Below are 13973 nucleotides of genomic sequence, written 5' to 3'. Positions count from 1 at the left end.
TTCAGGGTAAATTAAGGGTAAATTATCTTTAGGCCTAATATTAGGCCTTCTCTGGGTGGCCTGGCCTACATTCCAAATTAAATTCAGTTGATCATGATAAACAACCAGTGGTCAGTGGCTTATGGGTGTAGCCTAGGCTACTGTCACTGAATAGGCTAGTTTGAATTTGAGTTGAAATATGGGGTTTATTGTTAAGATCTTATAGCTCAAACTGTGTTGCCTAGGCCTAGCAAGCTGTCGAGCTAATAAGTGAAGGATACTAATAGCCTACTACAAGTTAGTAAATACTATCTAAGCTTCCAGTGTTGCATCCCCAATTTCCCGAGGTTAGGCTACTTTCTTCTGCCAAACAGGCCAAGCACATTTTGGATGATGTGTGACGTGACACCAATAGGGAGCAGTCGCAGCTAGGAATCCGTCACATCCCTCCCGTTCCAGTACAGCAGCTGATCGCAAATGCCGTGGAAGGCAAGATCTGCACTAATAGTACCCCTGGAACACAGATGAGAAGACGACGACAGACGAAACACGTATCTTTGCTGTCGTTTCATGTGTTTTCGCTCACGTAAATTGGGAAGACATTTTTCGGAAAGAATCACAAGTGGTGGGTTTAAATCCGGGGGAGTCGTCCTGTTTTTTAAACCAGGAATTCTGAATGGAAGCAGAGGGAGCGGCTAGCCTGTCTGAGGTCGGAGATGGCAGTCCGTTATCTGGGGCCGCAGCATCCGATGAGACTGAAACAGTCATTGGTGTCGGTTATGGGATGGAGGCAGGCGACATAGGTAATGCTATTTTGAATACATATTTTAATATTCTATGCATCACATGCAGACTATTATAAAACGGCTAAACGTAGAAAATGTAACTAACTGCTAATATTCGCTATTACTGTCAGACAAGCTAGCTAGCCAGCTAGTCAACATATCGCTAGCAGTAGCTGTCAACCTTCTATGAAAGGCTAATGTGAGGTGAGGTCTATTCAGGCAATTGAACCTAACGATACTCGGCCAAAATAAGAAGGGGGTGCCTTCTCCAGAACAAGTATCTTTATCTATTTCTTCCGTTTTTGATACACCTTAACCTGATAAATCAACACAATGCGTGACAAATGAATTTAGACGAGAGACTCACGTGAACCAGAAGAGCTAACCTGGTTAAAGCTTCCTTTGTAATCTATGATGATAGCCAGCTTGCTATCATGCTAGCCTTATTTACTCAGTTCATCTGTCACCTTTGTCCATGTTACTTTATAATGTGGAACCAAATTACGCCATTTGCCTGATCTTCTGGAAAGCTTTTTTGGTCAAATTCAGCTAGGAATCTTTGATCCGTTGGGTGAAGCTCGTATGTGGTGTCTTTGTAAGCTAACCGAAAAGATTGCTTTCCTGACGTGGGTTCTGACATAATTGGCTATTAGTCCAGCATTGCAGCCACGCTTCTGGACATAATATTAATTCAGTACCATTGCTGTCAAGTTTGCTGGATTCATGGAGGTTCCTCCTAAATGTAAATTATGTATTATTATTTTAATAAGCCGAAAACTTAAATAAGCGTATCTGCATCGTTATTTGCTTTGCATTGTTGTAAGTTGCCTGCTTGCAACTGGGAGCCAAAGAGACGTTTTAAGACACTAGAATTCAATTTGTCAGTGACTCAACACTCAAGTTTGGTTTGTTAGTCCAGTTAGTAAATATAAGATCTGTAAAGAGATATTTGCTTAAACTCTTCAATTAAATAATTTCAGGTGAAATAAAATCCTGTAGAACTGGCTCTTGTCCAGTTTAGGGTTGGGTATCGTTTGAATTTGAACGATTCCAATTCCGATTTCTTATTTCGATTCCGGTTCCTAGCGATTCTCGATTCCGATTTTTTTAAGAGGCTGGGTCAAAAAAAGTTTAGGATATTTTAAATGAGCTAGCTAACCAACGGTCTTTCTCAGGGTATCTGCACATTTTCCAAGTGCAAATTTAAAGACTTTTAAGACCTTTTCAAGACATCTAAATGAAACTTAAGTCTATACCACGGCAAAAAGATATATATGACTGTTTATGCAATAGTTTTTTTTCTTACTAATTTTAACCCCCACCCCATTTTGGATGTCTACAGAAGTTACCAAATATATTTTGGCGAAAGAAAAATAATTGTGTGTGAATTACCTTCAAAGATATAAATGCCCAATTTTAGGGTCTGGGCTGCTTGCTTTTGAAGCTGGCTGTACATATTTGGTTTTGCTTACTGCTGAGGCTGACTGTTTTTCACCTGTGTCTGTAGTAGCCTAGGCTACTTGCCAAAGACATGTGCACTGGACTGGATTCCCTTCAATATTTTTTTCAAAGTTAGACTAAGCTACATATTTTAATAAGCCTACTTTATATAATTTACTATGTGCATCTATTGTCCAATATGCAGCACAGCAAATTAAAGTTAATCCAATACTTTACATTTTGCATACCAGTTGTATCTAAACCAACCAAAGCTTGACTGAAACATTGTAAAACCATTGACTTGTTTTAAATTAATTAAGAGACAGGTCCTCCTCGCATGATCCTGCTGAAAACCGCTGATTTCATCTCAAGCACGCAGGTATTATGAACACACGTTTTTTTTTATGTAGCCAGACGCCGACATTCAAAAATGTATGCGGTTATAGTTCACAACTTTTGCGAAGTAGGCCTACAGTAGCCTACTGGGAAACGCTGGCAAGCAAGCTGCTGGCAGATATTACAGGTAGGCTATTATAACTTAGACAGATATTTTCTTCCCTGGGCTAGGCCAGCAACACACGCTGGAAAGATGCTAACAGATCAACTTAACATATACAGTATTTCCTCCTGATTGCGAAGCACTGCACATAATTTGACCAGCAATCTTCGCGTCCATAGTTTGTGAAACGATGCTGCGTCCGAGCAACGATTTTAGATGCCAAGTGCAACTCCAAAAAGGAGAACAAATGAGCGTCCGGCTTGAGGCTGCGCCGGACGCCGGACAGGGCTTTTAAAATCCATATGTCCGGCCTAAATTCGAACGTATGGCCAACCAACCTATCGCTCTTTCTTTCTCTTGCTCATTCTACCGTAGGCTTCCTCATTCCACGTAAGCTACCTGTATATCTCTCTGGCCTCAGCTACACCACGAAAACGTCAGGCATATTATTTTGTATATAGGCCTACTGTATTATTACTGTTTTCACTCCTTTAACCACACCCGTGAAAAACATCTTTACTCTGCAACCACTACACTTCCTCCCGTAGCCTAATAGCCTAGTCACTATAACAATTGCGTTTTAAATACACGAAAATGGATTGAGACATCACTCGCTCTCTTGCACTCGCTGGCAGTCCCATACGCACATTTAATACCTCTCTTTCGAAAATTCAGTTGTATTTAAGACTATTTAAGGATCCGCGGGAACCCTGCTTTCTGAATGAAATAGTCTGACCTTCTCCATGAATTTTAATTCTATGAACCAAGGGCGTAGGTTTGGTCTCAGCTTTGGTGGGGACATCCAATCCCCCCCCCCCCCCCCCAGTAACTTTTACTGACAAGAGTCAGACTGTCAATAGACAATAGCCTCTTTCATTATTTATAGTACTCTAAAGTTAAACTAGCATCTCCGACTGGAGAGAAATATGTGCAGACGAAAACAATTGTTTAAACGTAAATAAATGTTTGACCAATAGATGGCAATTTTGTTTCTCAGATAACAGAAGCTAAGCATATCTTAAATTTGCCCAGATTATATAGTCATATATATATAAATTATATTTGTATTTCTTTATTAATGCTTAACTGTAATTGGAATTCTTTTGCTGTAAGATACCAGTGCCTTAATGGCGATTTCCTTTGTTATTTCAGACTGTTGGCAATACAGAATATCACAATACAGAAGTGAATCTACGCCATCTCATTATATTGTACAGCAATGCTGCTGACTCCAACTGAATTGACAATTTGACATAGGCTAATAATTAGAACCTCACCTGAAGCCCTGATGCTGTTTCCTCAACCTGCCATCCATCTGTAGTGGTTTGATGCTGTCTTTCCTGCATACAAAGTGGTTCATTCATTTTGTAGCCTATCCTTTGGCTAGCGAGTTTAACCCTCCTACTACACTCCTATATTGTATATGATAGTGTTATTTGGATATTATTCATCAAATAATGATTCATTATATTTGAATAACCAACAGTGTTAACTTATTCACATTGCCAACACGTTTTTACAGCATGTGTCATAACAATGCAATGACAGTCCTTCAAACGAATTTGGGTCTCCCTTTTATTTCTCTGCATTGTGTAGGCTACACTCAGAAATACATAACATAAACAGAATAGAAACGAAAAATGTCCAGATCCAATGTTTATTGTGACTTCCAAGATTCTAACTTAAGGTAGGCTAATTAACATTCAGTGACTTGGTAATAGCAGAGTAATAGCATCTATTGTGATAGCGCGACTTCTATGCGACCGTGCTGCACACCCCTAATCAATAGCTACTCCTGACCTTGGTTGAAAGACAGAAGCTAGGTTTATCTTTAACAAGTGGTGATCTGTAGAGCTCGACTAAAGACAGGTATGGTGAGGTCTCGATAGCTGAAATGCAATAGATAGCTCCCCTATGGTTTTACATTGCAGCTCATTGTTCAATGTTCCTTGTTAAGCAAGTCCACCTTTAATTGTCTTGGCCATGTGCTGATCTTATCTGCATCTAAAGCCAAGATTTAATGAGGTGTTCTTTGGCAGCTACAGAGTTTGGCTACAAGCTTGTCTGATCATGTGCTGGCCATCACAATCCTGTTTGGTGTCTTTATTAGGCTTTGCATCAATTCGATTTTGGAGGCAAAAACTAGCCTTTATTTTTAATGCTTTGCGCTGTGCTTGACAGCTCATGCTGTTTCTCTCTTCCAATTTGAGATTGGGTTTCCTAGTGAAGAAAAACAAGCCGGAATTGCATAATAGTGTCTCTCTAATCCCCTCCCCCCCCCCCCCCCCCCCCCCCTCAGCCTAGAGGTCTGTGCTTTTTTTAGCTCTGCACCCGAAGACCACGGTGCTAGATGCCGCTCTTCCACTCCCAACACCTCTGCTCAGGCGGGGACCGTCCTGTAGTGCATTTAGATGTGGACTATCACTCATGGTTGTGACCCTCTCCGTCTACTTTCTCCAATCGTCCAGCCTGGGCGAAGCGAGCTTGGGCATCTCTTTCTCTGCTCATTACTTTGGGTCATTCAGTCTAATGATTCATCATTGAGATGCTCGCAGTCACCTTGACTTGTCCTCAGAAGAGGTGTATGTGAGGTGTACGTGAATGTACATGCTTCTAAGTCATGGTGCCATTGCAGTTCTGCACTTGTGAATCCTCGCTACAAGCTGAGGGGGGTGAAGCAAAACAAGTGGAATTTGTGAGTCCACTGTGTTCCCAACACCCATGTCCCCAACCTATGACCACTGGAGGTGAAGGAAGTCTTTGTTGACGATTTTCACTTAATGAATACACATGCAACTACCTCTACCCTAATCAGCGGAACAGTAATCGAGGGTGGGTGGGGGGTTTGCGGGGTGGGTTGGGCAATTAAACAGCGGTGGGAATTTCACAGACACGTGAAGGGAGGAGAAGTGGTGCGATGAAGCGAGCCTGGGACTCCTCTGTGCATGCATTACAGTGGTTCTGTGGTTCCGGTCAGAGGCTCTGCTGGCCTGCCATGACTCAGTGGATGGGGTGGGATGGGAGGGGGTGGGGGCAAATTGCTCCATCAACTTCTATAGTCTGTGAGAGGCCAGCTATGACGAAGCACTCAGACAAACCTTTTAGAAAACTGAGTGAAATCCTTTTTCAGTTGGACAAACTCAGCTACAGAGTGCTGCTTTCAGTTTTTGTTGCTGTACTGTCAGGCAGCGATCTTAGTGTGTCATGTTTGGGTTTTGTTTAACCAGATGAAATAAATTACAGGCACCTGCCATGACAGGGTGACCGCATGTTCTGGCCTTAATCCCTGCATAGGGGGAGGATTAATCATTAGAAGTGGTTGAGCACACTGTCGCCCACTGCCCTTGTTTTTTTGTTTTGTCATTTTGAGGCAGTTCATCATCGACATTGACAATGAAAAATGCCTTGTGCCTCTCCACTGTTAGGCAGATTTAGCACATCACTTTGTGCTCGCAGACATTCATGTGTGACAGTTCGTCACAGTCCTTGACAAAACAATGCAATATGAAAATGTTTTTCAGAGAAGCGATATTCAGATAAGAGCCAAAGAACATTCCAAGATGTGCTATGCCAGTTCTGCTAGTTGCTTGGGAGCTAGCAGCAGGCAAAGGGTATGGTAAATACTGACAGTGCAAAGCCTCTCACCTTCCAGCTGTCAGATATAACAAGCTTATGTCCTGCTTGGTTTGAAACTCCCTACACTCAGGAGTTTGGACCTCTTTAGGTCATTCTGTCTCAAATCAGACAAAATCCAGGAAAATGGTTGCTGCAGTCTCAAATTTTGCTCAAAGTTTGTCTACCTAATATTTAGGTCCCAAAAGTAAAACCTACATATAACATATATTTGTTAAATAGGCCAAGTTTGGGCATTAATATCTTGAAAAGCATTATTCCTAGCCTGCCCAAACATTGTAGGGTAGAAGACAGACATGTTCTTGGTATGATTGAATGTTCTTGGATGTTGAGCCAATATTTGAGGTCTCTGCAACAAATACACATGAAGATATTAAGGATAAAACAAGGTGTGATTGCATATTTTGGTAATGTTTAAAGGACTAAAATGGTATGTGGGCTAGCTAGTAGGAACACGAAAATCAACGTGGAAATAGCTCAGTTTATACAGTAGTAATTTTGTGTATAAAGTGTCAATGATGTACCATGTTTCATTCATACATAAATACACTTACTTGGTTACATTATTTACCTATATGTTTTCATTCTTGATCCTGAGGCAAAACAATGATTTTGATTCAATTTATATATATACTTTGTACACTAAATAACCATACACTGAGCTCCTTTCACATAGATTTTCAAATGCCTAACTAGCTACCCCACATACCATTTTGATCCTATGAAAATGACCAAAAAACACAACCTCCCCTTGTTTAATCCTTAAAATCTACAAGCCCATTATATGTGGAGAGCTCAAATATTGTAAAAAAAAAATATGTAAAGGAAAACATTATTGATACCAAATGCATACAAAAGCAAGTTTATACTATCCTTAATGTCACTCTTTTTGCACTCCAAATCTAGGGCTTTGTAGAAAATCAATGAGTGCTGTACCAACTTTTAATGGTTCAATTATACTGAGAATTGTTTATCTTCCAATCTACAAAGTTTGGGCTGCCTATGAATAATATTTTTCATTATATGAATGCCCAAACATTGCTTTTCAGACTGTAAAATTGAATTAATTTAAAGGGTTGAAAATAATATGAAGACTTAGGATTTGAACAGAAATATTTTACAGGCCTTGGTTTTGGGACCCATTCTTGATATAGACAAGGTTTGAACAAAATCTGAGACGGTCCAGCAACAACCTTATCTGATTTGACACAGAATAACCCCTTTCCTCTCCCTCCCATGTCTAGATCAGAGTGAGTCCAGGCTACAGTTAACCTGACTCTCGCCAGATGAATTTCGTTCCGCCTAGCTCCACTCATCCATCTGGGATCAATCCATTGGAGTGGTGCTTCAGAAGGCTGGGCCTTATTAAAAAATCCTTGCATAAGATTGGATAAGTCACTTGTCCGTCATGTATTGACGTGCTACTTCAACCACTCACAATCGAAGCCAACCCGTGATGCTGAGAACAGTCTCACAGTCGCTTCTACGCTACGTCACATCTATGAAACTCCCGCCCTGCGTCCTGATTGGCTCTACCATAAAATCTGGTGCAGAAATCACTCTCAATGGAAGAGGTCCCAGATGGATGTGAGTGAAGCTAGGCGGAGCTAAGCAGAACAAAATTCATCTGGCGAGAGTCAGGTTAGGCTACAGTAGCCTCGTTTACATGGACAGTTTTTTTGTCATTCCGATTAAACTATTCGGATTTAAATATTCATGCCGTCTGTTTACATGGAGTACGCTCTGTTTCGATCAGGTGCTCACAAGCGTTTTAGAATCTTTGATCAGAATAGCCATTGTTACGAAGATACAGCAGGCAATCCGATTGACCGTACATGGTTGTTCAACCGGAATAGGAACAGAATACACCACCTCTTTCATTACGATTTCATTACGATTAAAATTTGAATCGGATCAGGCATTTTTATTCCGATTGGGTGTTTATATGAGAATTTTTATTCTAATTGAGTTGTTATTCCGTTTCTAATCGAGTTAAGAGTCCATGTAAACATGGCTACTGTCAGATCTAGGAAGGAAGAGTGTTGCCATTTCGTCCCCTTAGAATTTTAAGAATTATCTGCATTCTGAGTAGGTCTGAGATATTGAGATTCAATGTTTAGAATTTTAGAATCCATAGAGTTATATTGATAAGTTGAACAAAAACTCTTAAATATAATGTCCACAAATGCATACAACTTCAAGAAACACCTCCCCTCACCTTATAAAGTTGTCACAGAATAAGATTTTCAAAAACTCAATTTTGACAAATATGTCAGATAGAACCTTATAATTAAGGTTCTATCTGACATATATATTAAATATATTTAATAAATTTGTCACCGTTGTCAGAGCATTCATTAAAAAAAGTTGATCTTCTGTTGGATTATTTACCACACTTGTAAATACTTAGTTAGCACACAACATGGCTAGGCATATCTTCAATTTGATCTCAGAAGCCATCACTTAAGGATGACAGAATGGAACAGGGTGTTTTTCATTGTTCTCTGATGTTAACATAGAAGGTATACTTAGGCTGAGGAATTTATGTGGCTAATATATGCTGATGACGTCTTATAACAGGCCACAGCATCTTCTACCTGAATCTGGATTTGCGTCACAGTTTGAAGCATTTGAAGTCCGAGATTTAAAGGAGGAGACAACCGCATTTTAGGTTCACGGTAGCTTTGTAGTCATGCACCAAACAAAGCCAAAGTCTATGGGCGTTGGAATAAGTTTTAATGCTCTAACGGGAGTTCGGGGATTGGACTCTGGCAGCTAAATGCCATTTTCACAGTTTCACATAGAAAGATCAGGTTCTCTTGGTGTTTCACAAAAGCATTTCAGAAACACTGAGCTAGCTACAGTAGCTACAAGGCTCTAACCAACCTGTGAGCCTGGATGAAGCAATCACTGGCACTCTCACATCCTGAGCAACAGGAGATAAATTACTCAACCAAACTCCAGCCGCCCCGCATCTCATTGCATTTATGAATTTTTTCAGAACAGTTACATTCATATTGTTCAAGTCTTGTCATGGTGAATTAGCAAACTCATTATGACCTGAAACCAACAATCAGCAAAGAGGACTAATCGGTGCATGTGCGCGCTCTCTCTCTCATTCTCATACAAAATGTGTCTCAATCCCTGTCTAAAGTTATAGACAGAGGTCGAATTTAAATGAATAGTTTTTAAGTGTTGTCTTTCACAGCACATTGATGTGTTTGCTAAAAGGATCACAACTTTGACTCACCAGCGCAATGATGGCATTACTGCATACTTTGGATTATGTTTGGGAAGCTTTCTATTCATTGCAGTAACACTTTATTTTTTAAATACAAACTGTCACATCAAAATCATATCAGATCGAGATACTGTACTCTTTTACAGAGACATTCTGCTTCTTCTTGTCCATTTTGAGGGCATGTGTGGCCCACTAATACATGACAGAGAAAGTTGTCTATGTTCACAAATAAAACAAAGGCATTTCAGAAGAGGATTAAGTTACCGCTGCAATGATCAACTTCTCTAATTTTGACATACCGTGGACGGTGTTTACAATTATGGATATTTTGACAGCTAAACGTGGGGATGTGAAAGCATCCCTGCGTTGCCAGTTCAGGCACCACTGGCAGGATAAAAGCAGCTTTCCATTCTATGCCTGCTTAAAGTTCTCTAATTTAATGATGTAAATTCGAGATCCCCAAGATATCAACGCCTTCTCTGGGGAGACTTGGTTAATTATTGTCTAGCAGAACTTTACTATGAGGTTTGTTGGTTTGAAGATTTGTATGCTACTTTTAACAGCCAAATGCCATTATAAAATACCAGGGCCTAGATTTGAGTACAAAAGGTTTCACACATTTCCCAAGACTATAATTGTTGGAGATGACACGCCTCACTTTCTGTCTGCGGGACGCTGGAATGTGCCTTGTTTGTGTGTGTGTAATTGTCAGGAATGTGTAAACCTCTTAAACAGCTTCACTATAGCAAGTCCACGGGACTGTAATTATATGTGGGCAGCCTCTCTGGCGTGCGGTGGAGGGTGGAGGAATAGAGACGAGATGTGAAAGGGCCAGGCCGTGGCGTCAAACCTGACGAGGAGTCAGTCACCAGAGCCTCTTTTCCACCCCGGGTTAGGGAGGGGGTCCAAGTGTGTGTGTGTGTGTGTGTGTGTGTGTGTGAGTGTGTGAGAGAACCTTGGCTGGTCATGGAAAAACACTCGCGAAGAGAAGACAGTTGCTGTGGTTGACCTCTTCTCTCACATGCCCACAAAAACGCCTCCCGTAGGCACCCCGTCAGAGCCTCACACCAAGCCTGAAGCAGCACTGGAAGCCCTCCCCCCTGTCTGGAGGACAGGACTCCCTCAGTGTCCTGCTGGTGTACAGTACAGTAGCTACTCTACAGTACACTCCCCATCTGATCTACAGGACTCGCTCACTCATCATCATAATCCACACAGAGCACTCATTTTTACAAAGCTCCTCCCCTAATGCAAGCAGTACCTAATCTGCAGGGCTTGCTTCCTCCCTGCCCAATCTGCCATTCTCACTCGGTACTTTATGTACAGCACTACTCACTTCTCTGTCTCATCTGCATAACTCAATAACAGTAGTTACTCATTACCTAAGCTGAATGACTGCATAGTTTCTCACTCACAATTCTCACAAACAACCTGCTCTTTTTAGTATTGGACCTACAGGATTGAGGATGTGGAAAGAACCCTCACTTGCCAAGGGCAACATCTTGCTGAGGAAAATATTGTGATCCACAGTAATTTATGAATATTAATATTTTGAAGAGATTTTTTTCTCTCTTGGTATGAAATTTGCTAAGCAGGAACTTGCACTCTGAGCACTTGCACTCTCTCTTCTGATCTGGAATACAGTGTTGTTGTTTTGGATTGGTAAATCTGTAACCATTGGTGAGCATAGAAACAGGCAGCATCTATTTTACTCCTAGTGCAATGCCTCTCTGTGCTGATGGCAAAACTAATTCACTTCTTGGATCATGTTGTTATGGAGATTCAGTGCTAATGCTTTTCACACTCATTCTCATAATCTTATAGTTTAAAAAGATTGACAATTTGAATGGCCGCAGCATATCTGACATTGTTAAGATAGCTGTGCCACTATCAAGATGGAATGTCTTGTCCTGTTTATCTCTCTTTTTTTTTTTTTTAATAAACAACTGTGGGATGTCCACTTCTTTGAGGTCGCAATCTAATCTGACCCCACGGCAGTTGTTGTTGTTTGTGTTGTCCTTTTGATTTTGTTTAGAGCGCAGCTATTATCTCCGTTCTCATGCAGCAAATGCTCTGTATGATGCTAGGCGAGCCAGCCGGGCGGGCAGGCGAGCAAGCAGTAGGACTGGGCGTGCGGCATGTGTCTGTTGATTCCACTCGCACGTGCAAACTCATAAAGAGCCAGTTGACCTCGATCAGGGTGCCATGGCAACGGGGCGAGTGGAGCGGAGTGGCAGAATGAATGGGAGCGCGTGCAGCCGGCGCATCTGGGATGATTATGGGTTGGTTTCGAGGCGGCGACAACGGGGGCCTAGGACAGAATTCCTGCGGTGCCTCTCGGAGCAGACTGGCGCTCCTGAGGAAATTAATTGTGATCACACAGATGGATCAGCCTCCTGCTGATTCATCAGCCAATATGTCCCCTTTCATCTCACGTAGAACTTCTAAGGCAGCGGAGGTATTTCTCCCTCATTTGATCTATTTCCCATAGCTTTGAGTACAAAACCGCCCTTCTGTCTGTGAAATAGTTTGCTTCCTTATTGGGGAGATGAATCTGTCACAGGAGTTGGGCCAGACTGAAATGGCAGTTGGCTTTATTATTTGGATACTCGGACAGCCTTTTCTTTCATGAAGCTTTCACAAGGGAAAGGCTATAGCGTGTGCCGAGCCAGAAGCCTATTAGTAGCTGTTCCTGCTTTGTTGTATCGTAATTGATGGCCAGGCCTATTTATGTGGACTTTTTATTTCATTTGACTTAAAGGAGACGGACGACGGACGCCCTTCTGTACAGCTGTCCCTGATAGCAAACACCATCCCTTTATTAATTCATGCTGTCCAGGAATCGTGAGGAGGGAGCGTGCCAGCCCTTTACCGATGGAACAGAAAGCAGGCATTGACTACTAGTGCTGTGTAAAATCACAGCCAGCCCAGTGGTCCTAAACACCCCTCTCTTCCCCTTCCTGGCTGGAGAGGCATTGAATGGAGTGCTTGAGTCGTGAACTGGTAGAGTGAAGGGGCTGGGTCGCCATCCACTCGACTCCTGTCGGAGTTTGGACCAACACAGCAAGGAAGGGAAAAGTGGAGCAGTAAATAGAACCTAGTAGAAAATGGTGTTTCTGTGAGCGTCCTTTTGCATTTTTTTATGTTTTGTGGTACTTGTGGTCCCCTGGCGATCGGCCTCTGAGGGATTTCGCTTTTGACTGCCTCCTGAGAGAGAGAGAGAGAGAGAGAGAGATGGTGAGAGAGAGAGAGATGGTGAGAGAGAGAGATGGTGAGAGAGAGAGAGAGAGAGAGAGAGATGGTGAGAGAATGAGTGAGATAAAGGGAAGAGGAGGGGACAGCAGAGGGGGGGAAGAGAGCAACAGGAGAGAGGAAAGGAGCAAATGACCCCCCCCCCCCACCACACACACACACACACACACACACACAGTCAGAGTCACACACACAGACCCTTAGACAGAGGACCTTTTATTACACTATCTCACAGGGGGAATGTAATCCTCCGTGAGCTCTCCACCCCAGCAGGGCAACTTTATCCCCTTGGTATAGAGTAGACTGTCCTCAACTGGCCCATCCTCTACATGCTAGCTCTCCTGCTACCAGTGGTCTTCCACAGCCCACTGCCCTCACAGTCCCCGTCTCTGTGGACCATGGGTCAGTGTTTTGAAACCCAGTTGTTAAGGATGTTGTTAAATGAATGTCAATGCAAAGCTAACTGCCCATCAGCTTCAGCTGTGTGTGTGTGTGTGTGTGTGTGTGTGTGTGTGTGTGTGTGTGTGTGTGTGTGTGTGGCATTGGCTTGTTTCAGATAAAGTGTTACTTTGAAAAGGTATAATTGGCCAGGCGGTTGTAGGGAGCCGGTGGCACGCTGCCAAACCAATATGCTGCTCTCTCACAGCCGTCAGCTGGCTGCCAGGACGCTTGGCGCTCGTGATTGCTTTTTAGGCAGCTCAAAAGAGATGGGGAGTTTCCTGTGTGTGTCCAAACCCATCAGCACTCTCTTTTGCCTGTGTGTCCATTCATTCAGGACTTCGTCAATGCTGGGGGTTAAAGAGGAATTGTATGTCGGCAGGGGTGGCATAACTTGTAAGGATGTGGCTTATAGCTGGCCACCCAGTGCTGTCTCGTATGGAGACGCCGTTTCTGGCGCCTCTCCTCCCGCTGCTAATAATGATCGCTGTTGATGTGGCTCAATGCTTTCGACTACACTGGAAGCGTTGATGAACTCACACCATCCCACCATCACTATTCAGCACCCCCACCCCCCTTGGCCTTTTATATAGGCACAGCTGAATTGACTGGGGATTTGCACGTTCCCCTCTGTTTCTCTCTCTCTCTCACACACACACACACACACACACACACACACACACATGGCTGTTCATGGAGTGAGCTT

General features: G+C 42.5%; 1 protein-coding gene across 3 annotated transcripts in view; it reads left to right on the top strand.

Moving 5' to 3' along the window:
- Positions 1–452: 452 nt before the first annotated feature.
- pip5k1ca (phosphatidylinositol-4-phosphate 5-kinase, type I, gamma a) overlaps positions 453–13973 on the top strand; it is a 34663-nt gene continuing 21142 nt past the window's right edge. For all 3 annotated transcript variants that reach the window (XM_076278769.1, XM_076278768.1, XM_076278766.1), the window contains exon 1: positions 453–782. In XM_076278769.1, coding sequence (XP_076134884.1) covers positions 656–782 — 127 coding nt within the window. In that variant the 5' untranslated portion in view covers positions 453–655. The remainder of the gene's footprint in view (positions 783–13973) is intronic.

The sequence above is a fragment of the Alosa pseudoharengus genome, unplaced genomic scaffold (assembly GCF_046254945.1).
Source record: "Alosa pseudoharengus isolate Yale_2024_CS ecotype anadromous, Long Island Sound unplaced genomic scaffold, YU_APseudo_1.1 YU_APseudo_1.1_scf_11, whole genome shotgun sequence".
NCBI classification, from domain to species: domain Eukaryota; kingdom Metazoa; phylum Chordata; class Actinopteri; order Clupeiformes; family Clupeidae; genus Alosa; species Alosa pseudoharengus.
This window is presented reverse-complemented; position numbering and strand designations above follow the sequence as displayed.